Source organism: Falco cherrug, chromosome 6 (assembly GCF_023634085.1).
Source record: "Falco cherrug isolate bFalChe1 chromosome 6, bFalChe1.pri, whole genome shotgun sequence".
Taxonomy (NCBI): Eukaryota; Metazoa; Chordata; class Aves; order Falconiformes; family Falconidae; genus Falco; species Falco cherrug.
The window spans coordinates 61,808,729-61,820,963 of record NC_073702.1 but is presented as its reverse complement, the minus strand read 5'-3'; the positions used below and the strand labels follow the sequence as shown (position 1 = coordinate 61,820,963).

Sequence of the window (12,235 nt, the reverse complement as noted above, 5' to 3'; positions counted from 1 at the left end):
TCTGTTCATTCTTTAAACAATGTGCACCAACCAGCAGCACTCAGCTGTACCACAGATACTCAGAAAGTGAATAGAACGTTTTAACTTTAAAATAATAGCTGTCTGAGTTTGGGGGTTTTTTGGAGGGGCTGAATAATTCAAGAAGAAGAGTGAAAAAGCTTCACTGTTGGCTGTAGTTGTGGTTTTACTGTTTCAAATACTGGGTCACAGAAGATACAAAGGTTTTACAGCCTGGCTATAAAACAGCTCTTTATCTTTTCTCCACTAATTCTTTGGTGTCACATTTAACAAAACTAGGAAACTGGAGATAATATGGATGTTTGCAGATTAGATGTCAGGTAATAAATAACACTAATTTCACATACCTACAAATGTAAAGGCACCTTATCACTGTTTAATTTTCTCACTCTTTGTAATGCCTGCCAACATTTTAACCCAGGCAAATTACGGTATTGTTTTTACTGTTTTTTCTCTGGGATAAAACACACACTCATAATATCCTTTTATCAGATTTCATGGTATAAAAGGACTTTGGTGCTTAATTCAAGCTGTACGTTGTTGCCAAAACAATTTCAGAGCTCCTGTTTTGGAAGATGTATTTATCTTACCTTTTAGTCTTCTTTTCTTTCCACAGTGGTCTAAGTACCACTTGCCCAAGAAGATGCAGCTGTGACCCTGCCCAGTCAGTGCAATGTTACAGAGCTACAGAAATCCCCAGAGAGATTCCTTTTACCACCAGGAGACTCTACATCAGTCACAGCAAAATTAAACGACTCCAGGTAGGAAAATATCCAGTAAAAATACTTTCTGTAGTGTGCTCTAGCTGAAAGCTGGGCTTCCCAGAGGGTGGTGGCTTTCAGGTGAAGGGAGAATCTTATTCCACATTCTAAGAACTGTTGAAATGCTGCCAGATCTGCTTTTACTTTTACTTACTTTTTAATATGTAAATATATTTCTATAGTGTTTTCATTATCCTGCAGTCTCTGAACACTAGTCCACACTGCCACAATGATATTTTGTATGCAACTCAAAAAATAGTAATTTACAACTAGGAGCCTTGTTGATTTGTTTTTTATGTGGTCAAATAATCACTGACTTCCAAGTAATTTTTTAACTTGTTAAAAGCTTTTTGCTACAATATAATACTTGTAAATGGAAAGGTTTTATGTAGCTAGAATCATTTCCCTAATGAATGAAATTGCAGTTCTTTTCCCCCTCTGGAATTGCAAGTGTCAGTTACAACTGCTATTAGAAATGCCAGAGGAAATAAGCCAGAATCTAAGGCAGAGTGTGAAATGTCTCTAAAAGCAATGCTTGGCCTATCTAATAACCCATGTAAATGATAGCAGCTTCTAACTGAAGCTGCCAGCTATTTGTGTTTTTAAAAAAGTTTATTCTGGGTTTCTTGAGACATCACTGGATCCCATTATTAAAAGCATGATCAGTTTATGCTCATTTTTCACTGCACTGTTGAATGGTGCTTCTGTTTCCTACCCTGAAATATGTGTATTTAATAAATTCAACTGCTATAGATAGACAGAAGGGAAATACAACCACTTGTATTGTACATGCTTGCTGTATATCAGTTTACTACAAATAATAAGAAATGCTTGATTCAAAAGAGATACATTTTCTCTTAAGTATGCTTGTCCTTTTGCAAAGAATATAACTTGAACTGCTCTGAAATGCATCTTTGATTTTGCTCTCAGAGTTGAATGAAATAGGCTAGAAGGCAGCTTAGAGCTGGGATCTACCATCTAGGATACCTGTGACCTACTGAAAAATAGTAATTTTACAATTCAACTCTGAAGAGTTTAACTCTCTTTTAGCTGCTACTAATATCTCTGGGTTTTTTGGTTTAGCTCCCATACCTACAAGAGTCAAAGTTCACTGGTGTGATTTAGTTGTATTGATGTACTCTAGTTAAACAAAAGATCTGTCAGATGAATTCTTTATTAGGAAATACATTTTCTGTTAAAAATTAATTCTTTATTAGGAAATACATTTTCTGTTAAAAACAAAAACAAAAACCCCAAACACAACAAAAAAACCCACCACAATTATTTTCTTTCCAAGATAAGGAAGATGAACTATTTTTCCTTTCTTAGCGCTAGTTGCCCATACTTGTCAACAACTCTTCAGTTACTAACTAATAAAGAGGCCTTAGGTTCTGACTAGAGCAAAAGACAGGTATTATAAAGCATTTAAATGTTGGATATAAGTGAATGGAGTAGTAGAATAAATGTTTTATGACTTTCAGAACAAATGGTGTGTGAAACCATCTAAGGAGAGAGTTTTTTACTTTATACATTAATTCAGCTGAGCCATCAGTATGCCTTACTTCTACTACTGACTTTGCACTGAAAGGAAGTACTTTTATGCTATCTACCTGTAGTTATGTAGATTGTTTCCTTAACATTAGATTGTTGAATATATTTTTCACTTTTCTTTCCATGCAACAAGATATGCTTCTGAGGTCTTGACATCATAAATACATATGCTTAATTTTACACAGCTGAGCAATTCCATTGGTACATATCATAGCGCTTGTAGAAAAATGTTTTGATTTCTGCTGATAAAGTATGTCTGGAAGCGCTAAAAGAACTCTAGGGGATTTCGTTTTTTGGTTTTTGGTTTTTAAATTCCTTCATTTAGCTAATCTTAGAGAAAATAACGTATTTTCAAAAAGAAGTTGAATGGAAGCCTAGCCTTCCCACAGCTGACCTCCAAGAGACTTTTATACATAAGCATTCACATATACTATCATTTGGCAATCAGCTGCTTCAGAATAAGAAACAAATATTGCTTCAAACTGAACACCAATTACTTTTGGATATTATTGTGCATTAGTTATTACTAAAATTGTAAGGAAATTAAAAAGAAAATATATGTTTGTATGCTAGGTACAATATGTTTTGAGGAAAACCAAGAAAAAAGTACATCTCTTTTATGTAGATCAACTTTTTATTTGACAGGGTTGATCATCAATGAAAACACTAGCTGGGATTTTTGCTTTTGGTATTTTTACAAACTGGAGACTTCCTAATAAAAAACTGGATTCATTTTAGCATATTTTTTCAATAATTTCTGCCTCTTTCATTGGAAGATCAACTACAACCTGTTTACTCTCACTTTAAGATTTGGTTTATTTTAACTATATTAATACATGGGATTTTATCTGCTAAAATAAAATTGTTTATCTGGCCCCCACAATCAGGTTTAAACAGACTGGTTTAAACAGACTGGTTTAAGAAACTGCTTATAACAAAACCCAAAACAAAAATTCTAAAAGAAAAAAAAGCCATAACAAAAGAAAATATTATTAAAATATCAGTATCTTAGATCAATTTTCAGAAGATCTACTTTTTAAAAACTGTATTAGTATCACTTTACAGTCAGTTCAGTTAGAGAATAAAACGTCGCTTCATAGCAAAAAGAGAGCTGATAGGCTTTCAAATCTGTCTTGATCCACATTAAAAAGACTGGGTGGTTTGTAACAGCATGGATAAATGTTTAAGTCTCAAAACAGCATAGTGACAAAGCCTAGAAAAGCATACGAAATAGGTGGAAAATAGAGGCCTAACCATTACAGAATGAATGTCTGTACATTGACCTTCATGTAGCTCTCTGTCACTTAATAAAATGAAAACTAAGTCTCTTAGAGACATACAGCAATCAACTGAGGAAAAGCAGGAAATAGTGCTCTTGAACTTAGAAGAGAAAATGTGTTGAACTTATGAAGGTTCTCAGGAACATCTGAGCTGAGACAAAAGCAAATGTTTTAGAACAGTGTTGAGGTGAAGGAGAAGGTAGGTTTGTTCGCCTTTAGCAGAGCTGGACTTGATGATCTTTATGGATGCCTCCCAGCTTGAGATATTTTAAGATTCTAAGTTTCACATTTGTCTCAATTTCATTAAGACTGTTTTGTCATTTACATACGACTATGCTTTTCTGCTGTTGAGCAATGCAGTTCATTCTTTTGGGACTTCTCACAATAAAGATTTGCAAGATTAGACTCCTAATCATGACCAAAACTGGACATGCAATTCTTTAATTTTTACATAGCAATAGAGGTATATGTTACAAAATTGCATTTATAGAAAAAAAATAGAAAATGGACAACTTTGTTATTTACTGTTGAGAATGTAAGCTTTTTTATGGAAGTACATTCCCTCATTGAACTTAAGTGTAATTGTGGGAGAAACCTGCATCAGTAGAGGTTCCACACCTATACTTTCTCACTAACTGCATCAAATCTTGCAATGCTTGGAAATTACTTTACAAGACAGAATAAATATAATCAGAAGGTAGTAACAACTAAGGATACCAAAGCAAAATGAAATCTGACGACTCTTTCACAGCTGTGTGAGCTGTAATTGTAACAGAAGTTAAAATGCAGAGTTTGTAGCTAAGGTACAGAGATACAACCTAAAACTATGCAAGAGTTGGATAAATGAAGCTGGAAGGAATCTTTTGACAATCACCTTTATAAGCTGATTTCACCTACACAAGTATGACAGCCAAATGTATTCAATCAGGATCACAGAACAAAATTACTACCCAGTATCTGTGCTGCAAAAGAACTTGTACCACCTTTTGTGTAGACTCCTGACTGATGAGGGGTTATGCTGTAGAACATGCTTTATAGCTACTCTCAATGAGAGTAAAATGTGCTGGTAGCTACTAAGCCCTGGGGGAAACAGCATGAAGAGTACAGGGTTAATTTAACATCTCTTACTGAGATGGTACCCCTGAGACCACCCTGTAGTGAGATATTTATTGGACGTAGGAAGGGAAAATGGATGAGGACACTCCTTCCAATTTCTCCCATGCAGAACACCTGATCATCTTGCTCTAAGCTTTCTCAGATTCCCTTATAGATGAATTTTCAAAAATCAAGCACCTAGGTCAATGGGCAGCATCTCCAATAATTTCAGAAAACTACTGTTTAAGCAATTGGTGTGCTCAGAGAACTCCTGGGTTCACCCTCATTGCATGCTTCCAAATATCTCAGCGTGGAGGAATCTGCCAGATTCAATTAAGTTTGCTTCTTAACTTTGGACACAAGATGGCAAGCTTTGTAAACAAGCAGGTTCCAACAGAGCAGAAAAATAATTAAGCAATTAGTATGCCTCTGTATGTTATAGTCACAGTCAACATCCAAGTTCCATTTACCACTGCAAAACATGTTTTATTACCAACTAACAAAACCTAAGTTCCTGTAAAGCAATCTGTTCCACAGAAGTGATTTTCAGACCAAGCTGATCTGACACTATTGGTTTGGTCATCTTAATATGTGAGGTTTTTACTTTACAGAAAAGGAGAGATAGTGGGCGGAGAGAAGAAATACAAGCATTGGATTTTAGTTTCCTGCCAAAACTTTATAGTAGGGAGAGGTGATGATATCCGTGTGTACTTCCTCTGGGGAATATACGCTACAGTGACAATACTGCTGATATATGGAAATGACTGTATGGTGAACTCAAAACTGCTCCAGAAAGCTCCATTGAGTGCAGTGAACGTTAACAACCATATACTCTCTGCAAAGATTTCTGCCACTGGTGATATTAGCTCTCCATTTTATATAGGCTATCCACCAGGCAGAAATAAAAGGAATATTCCTTCTTCAAACATGTGTTTGCTCAAAACCAGACACAGTATGGACTTAAACAACAAAATTCTAGAAAAGTGAATACTGGCAACTCACAGGTACCTATAGTAACACCTCTATTGTTACCATTTCCCTTAGTTTCTAATTCTAAACATACAGTTTTTCAATACGTACTAGCATCCAGGAGTAGTAACCAGTGAGGAGATCCATAAATAGATGGTGTACTATCATATGATTTTTTTTTTTTCTCTTTAAGATTACTGACTTCAGGAGAATGTCAGCCCTCGAAGAACTGGTCCTGTCATGCAGTGGCACAGAATCAATAGAAAACAACACTTTCAAAACTCTGAGCATGTTGAAGTCCCTGGAACTCTACAAAAACCAGCTAAAGCAAATACCCACCTTCCTCCCATCTGGCCTTGAAATTTTAAAACTCGCTGATAACTCCATCAACACTCTGCATGCATCTGATTTTGAAGGTTTAATGAAACTAAGGGTGCTTGATATTCGGAACAACTTGATTGTGACTCTGCCTCCGAGTGCATTTTCCTCCCTTTGCAATTTACAAAGTCTGATTCTTGATGGTAACAACATGGAATCTGTGTCTGCACAATTTAAGCTTCCTAGGCTGAAGTATCTGAGCATGGCTGATAATAAACTGAACTCGTTTCCAACCAACTTCTTTGCATCTTTCCAAAATCTACAGTTTCTCAGTTTAAGGGGCAACTTTCTGACAAAAGTGCCTCTTGACCTACCTAAATCCCTGCTGTCACTAAAATTAGAGAAAAACCAACTTAAAACAATAAGACTTCGAGACATGAAACACCTAGAAAATCTGTCTGAGTTCTTCCTGTCAGAAAATCAGCTAATATCAATAGATGGTGCTCAGCTTCTTCCTAATTTAACAACACTGGAGCTCTCCAAGAACCAGCTCCATGCTATGCCACTCAGGCTGCCCAGCAGACTGCAGAAACTTGACTGCAGCAATAACCTGATTCAAAAGGTGACAGCGCAGGACTTCCAAGGACTACAAGACCTCAAGCACTTGTTTCTTGACAACAATGCTGTTAGAATGTTTGAGGCAGGAGCTCTTCAGCAGTGTGCGCAGCTTTCAAATCTGGCGCTGGAACAGAACCTCCTCATTTCTATTCCGCTGAGGCAAGTAAATCTGAAGAAGCTGGTTCTCAGGTGTCACCTCCCCTTCCTTACATTATGAGAATGAGGGCCAAACTGGGAAAAAACCCCACCTGTATTATGACCCAGTCATGGTAGAAGTCTATCCATACCATAAACCCATTGCCATAACTGATGCTAATTAGCACTCTTGTTAGCAGTCTCAGCATAGAAGTAGAGTTGTTTTCATTACATCTGTGGCTCCCAGTGATTCTACTCATTTCACATCTCTCCTTGCCAGTGAGACTTTCTTTAATTAGCACACGCATAAGAGGAACCTGCTAGGAGAATATAACAGAATTATTACAGAGAAGTTATACTGCTGCTTAGATTTATCTTCCCCCATAACACAAAATTAATAGAGCATTCAATAAAAAGGAAAGACAGCTATTTTAAAGCTGATGTTTCTACCAACCCACACTGAGTTTATTATTGTTAAAATATTAGGATTTCAGGAAATGAGTCTGGTCAAAAATAATATGCTTTTTTCAGTGGATATTAGTATTCCCAACTTCATTAAATTCACACATTACAAAGTATTTGGAATGCATATGAGCTCTCCAGCTTCAGGCTATAAGCAAAATTCCAGTCAAAGGAGCACAGAAGAAACATCCCATGGGCACACTAATGCCCTGCATACAGGTTCTCTTGCATTTATCTGAGTGTTGGTCCTGGCCATTATCAGAGATGGCATATTAAGCCAAATGAAGGCTGGTCTGATATAAAGTGGCAATTTTTTTATTTCAAAAAGCTGTGCAATAAGACGGCATAAAAATAGCAAAGTAATTCCATTAACATCAACTTCTTTAACACAACTGCACTATTAAATTTTATTTTTATGGCTTGTGGACAGGTTTAACTAGCCCAAATAAATAATGCAGTAAAATTTCAATTCATTTACTATCAGGTCCTTTAGCATTTGAATCTATTTGGCAGCAGCTTTATAATCAGAAAGTGATTTAGTGGTGTATAAATATTTGATTTAAGTCTAGCTTGACAGGAATGTTTAATGCTTTCTAGTTACTTTAGTATTGTCTAATCCATCTTATTTTACAACCTTCGCAGTCAAGAGAATTAACAGGAAGGTGCTCTCTATTAGCCTTTAAACAGTACAGCTTTTAAAGGAGATATTGGGGACTTTTATTTTCAACTCAACAATGAATACAGATTTCAAGGGGAGGCTCTAAACATAAAAGAGGGGGAAAATGACAAGGTGTAAAATTTATGTACCTAATTGTCTGATGATCACCAGGTACAGATGGATATACAGAAATAGAAGTGTTATTTCTGACAGTTATCCGAGAACTCGGCCACCAGTGTCAAAGGTTAAAAAATATAGTTAACATGCCACAGTTATTTGGCAGGAATGAGGAGAAAGAAAGCCTCTTTTGGTTTTGGGTTTGTTTGGGGCTTTTTTCTGAGAATAATCCACAAATCCAAGTATTTTCAGGACTTGTAAATAAGAGCCTATATACTCCATAAAATCTTGCAGGGAAGAGTCTGATGATACTCCCTGGAGTGGCAGCAGCACAGTATGGCTGCCATGGTCAGCTCCCATGTGAGCACGGCTTCTCTGCCAGCAGCAGGATCACTTACCACATACTCCAGTGCCATTATTTTCTCAAGATTAACACAGCCTGAAGTAAAAAAATACAGCCATAAAGCCTGAGACTAACATTAGTACAGTACGACTCTTCACAGGTTTAAGGACTTGCTTTTACAAGCCTTTAGACTGTAATCACTCTGGATAAACATCTCAGGTGATACCCTACTGCCTTTGACATTGGTGGCACTAGGGCTTTACCCCAGAGCACCCTTCTGACATTACAGTGTCATATTGGGCAAGTATAATCATCGCCCATGGTTAGGTTTCAAAACAGACTTATTGCAATCACAAGCATTTGATAAGATCAGATTTTGTGACGTGACTCTCCATATCAATGTGAATTTTTTATCTCCCCCAGGAAATACAGCACAATACAGAAGTGCCCTACTCTTGAAATAGTCCCACTAAGTTGTAAGATTTACATAAATATGGCAACCACATTTCAGCCTAGTAAGTCAAACTCAGTTTCATGAAAAAAGCTGGTGAGGGTCACAATGTACCGTTTTTGTAATTTTCAGAGGCATCATATATGATTACATTGAGATAAACTATCACATCAGTCTTTACCAGTTGTGGCATACTGCTGTTTTTTTAAAAATAGCTCTTGATAGTATTATTTATAGTTTCCCTGAGAGTTTCAGTAAAAAAGTTTCCTTTAAATCTCTTACCATAACTCTTTAATTTCATCACCTTGCATACTACTATAGTAAAATGATTTTTAAGGTACTTTCAAATTAATTTTATTAAAAATATTCCATGGCAATTAACTGGCTTTTCTGTTAAGCACTTGTCACTAACTATCACAGGAGGAAATTAGAAGATCATAAATGAGCAAGACTTTTGAAATAACTGTCTTATCATACAGATTTGTAAGATGAATGAAAATAAGAACGATACTGACCAGTCTAATATCATATCCAGAAGTTATCAGCTTTTTTTTTCTTTTAAATGTAACCAGTTCTAATTCTCTATAGTACTATTTAAAAAGATGATCAAAAAGCACTTCTATTTTCCCTGCTGCTTATTCTTAAACAGGGTATGACCAGACAGACTACTTCTGTGATGATTAATGTTTGAATCTGATGGGAGCAGGAAAACAAAACGGAAGAAAAATTCTAGTTTTTTATGAACTGAAAAACCTTTTTAAACAAATCACATATAGAAGTACTTGAAGGAGCAGTGTTTCCACGCTTTTCTAAACTTTTGATCTTTCATGGTGCTGTAATTTGGTCATTGGCATACTTATGGCACTGGAGAGTACAAAATGCATTTTTAAGCTTGACACTCAATTGAACATATAACTTTCTTCATAGTACAATACAGTCGGACTGCTGTTTAGTTCAGTCGCACAAACACAGTACGTGTCAGAACTGTAATTATTTGGGAAAACAGTTTTAAGGGTGCATAGACAGTATTCCTATAATTTAAAAAAAAAAAAATACATGGACACTTCAGAACCACATCTTTTTTGCAGAAGATTGCATTTTTTTGTAAGTGCTAGTTTTATTTTAATATGTCAGAAGTGCCTGGGCAAATACTTGCCATCAAATACCACTTACACAAACTGAATCAAGATGATGAACATAACACCTTGTGTGTATTTTTATTTTTATTCAGACTTCCAGATACCCTTGCTAGATTGGATCTAAAGGGAAATGACATAGAGGATGTTGGAGAACAAGAGCTGAAGGACTTGAAACAGCTTCAAGTTTTAAATTTACGGAATAACAAGATATCTGCCTTGGATCGCAAAGTCTTAGAGTATTTACCTCGTCTTCGTCATCTGTATTTAGATGGAAACCCTTGGAACTGCACCTGTGACCTTCTCAGAACGAGAAGAGCACTGGTGGCCAAAGGAACGGATGTCAGGGGAGGGCAGTGCGCAGCACCAGCAGAAAGCCGAGGAGAAAGTTGGATGTCTTCCAAAAAGATTCTGCAGCAATGTGAAGAGAATTTGTCTTCCATGGAACAAGGCAAAGAGGACAGAAAGAAAATGAAACCCAATGAGGCCTCCAGTGTTGCAGTAAACACAGATGATGATTACTATGATTATGAACTAGATTAACCCCATGGTTAATCTGTGGGGAACCTTAACATTGCTGCCCACTATCACCAGCATCTCTACTGACAACCAGCCTGCTGGTCTGGTATTAGCTTTTCCTTGTTAATTTGTACTATACGAGGTAATAGCTGGTAACAGAAGGGCTATAGTAAGGATACCATTGTAAACTGAAAACCGTAAAAAAAATAGTTTTTTAAAAATGCCATTAGCATTATGTAGTTTGAGGGATGTGAGAATACAAATACTACCTCTTAGAAAAGCAGTCTGTAACTCTGTATGGACCTTTTTATAGTAGAACATTCTTATAATCGCATTAAAAAACCCCATAAATAAAATCTTGCAATACTGCAAGACACTATTACTAGGAGTCTGGCATTCAACACATTTAAACTTACAGTTCTGGAGTTTGAGATGGAGAGTTACACTGATGTGGGCAATTTCTCAGGATTGCTCGGAAATTCTTGCTTTTGAGAACTGAATTTCAGTTTTCCTGAAATATTTGCCTAGACATTTGCTCCAGGCAAAACACAGAAGACTCATCTTCGTCACAGCAAATGCAACAAACAGAAGAATCAGTGTCATGGTTAATGAGATTTAATACTAGTTTCAAAGTTAAATAACAGTGAGGAATGAAAACATCGGGGGCAACTTGAGCCGATTCTGTTGTTGTAAAGAGAAGGGAGATTCTCAGGAAATAGATCTATGCCTCTGACAAATATTTGGATAAGATCAAGTGAGATGAAGTCTTTGGAAGAGTCTATTGGAAGAGCTGAATAGCTAATTGACTACAATATACCTCAAGATGCTGTGTGTATACTTTTGGATTAGGTGTACTTCCCATGGGAGTGCACACTGCAAATGCCTCCCTTCACTGGCAGGAACCTTCCAGACCTCTGCACGCAAAAAAAAAAAGGACTTTATGGTATATACATCAACTCTGATGTATGTACAAATTTTATCAAGCAGTTCCCAAAGTGCCTGAAAACTAAACAAAATTGCATTACTGAGACCACTAAACCCAGTGATCTACAAACAGTAATCTAAGGGGTTTCCTGGCAGTTCATAATCTCAGCTGATAACTGAGGAGTAACACCAGCAAATTGCTTTTCAAAGCAAACAGTTTCTATTATTCTTTATCTTCTGTTGGCATTCAGGAACCGAGTGATCACTCACCTTCGCAGAGGCTGTTCTGTCAGGTGTCAGAACGCAGCTATTTGGTTATGTTGCCTATGCAAATGCAATTGACGCTTGGGTTTCTTAGGCACCCAACACGTTAAGCTATACAACTGGACTAAAAGACCAAAGTTCATTTTTCTTCACAAATTAACTTTTCAGTGTATCACCAGCCACTCGGATATTGGTAGCTTAAGACTTAGGTGGCACAGCACAAGCCTTCCTCATGGTTTGTCTCTCGGTGTTTTTGCTGGCTAATGTTGGTCTGTATTACAAGTCTGGGAAGTAGTTGTTTTTATGAACAAGAAAAACAGAATTTTAAATATTGGCGGATTCTTTTAATGAGAGTGCTTTAAATACCTCCCTCCCTTTGTCTTTTCAGCCCACCCATCGGTCTGACGGCACAGGGCTGGCTTGTTAGCTCTATCTTGTGCCAGCAGTGGGGTTCGTCCCTTCGGATTCGGGGGCCGGTACACGCCGAGGCAGCACACCCTGCAGCTTCCGTGGGCACCGGGGAGATGGGGCGCGCGCCCCCGAGCCTCACCGGCCCGGCCGCCCGGGGCCCTCTCGCGGGCCGCGGGGCCTGCAGGGTGGCACGTGCCGGTTTCAC

At 37.2% G+C, this 12,235-nt stretch overlaps 1 protein-coding gene across 1 annotated transcript; it reads left to right on the top strand.

The window, feature by feature from the left end:
- The first annotated feature begins 593 nt into the window (after positions 1-593).
- Positions 594-10,869, top strand: LOC102047989 (nephrocan-like). Its single transcript, XM_027814604.2, has 3 exons — positions 594-779; positions 5,868-6,769; positions 10,008-10,869. Exons 1-3 carry the CDS (start codon positions 594-596, stop codon positions 10,453-10,455), a joined length of 1,536 nt encoding a protein of 511 aa, XP_027670405.1. The 3' UTR covers positions 10,456-10,869.
- The last annotated feature ends 1,366 nt before the right edge of the window (positions 10,870-12,235 follow it).

Excerpts from the sequence above, each read along its gene's own strand:
- LOC102047989 (XM_027814604.2), top strand. The coding sequence starts at position 594 with ATGTATTTATCTTACCTTTTAGTCTTCTTTTCTTTCCACAGTGGTCTA. Across the intron at positions 780-5,867 it reads GCAAAATTAAACGACTCCAG|ATTACTGACTTCAGGAGAAT; the intron begins GTAGGAAAATAT and ends TTTCTCTTTAAG. Across the intron at positions 6,770-10,007 it reads CTCATTTCTATTCCGCTGAG|ACTTCCAGATACCCTTGCTA; the intron begins GCAAGTAAATCT and ends ATTTTTATTCAG.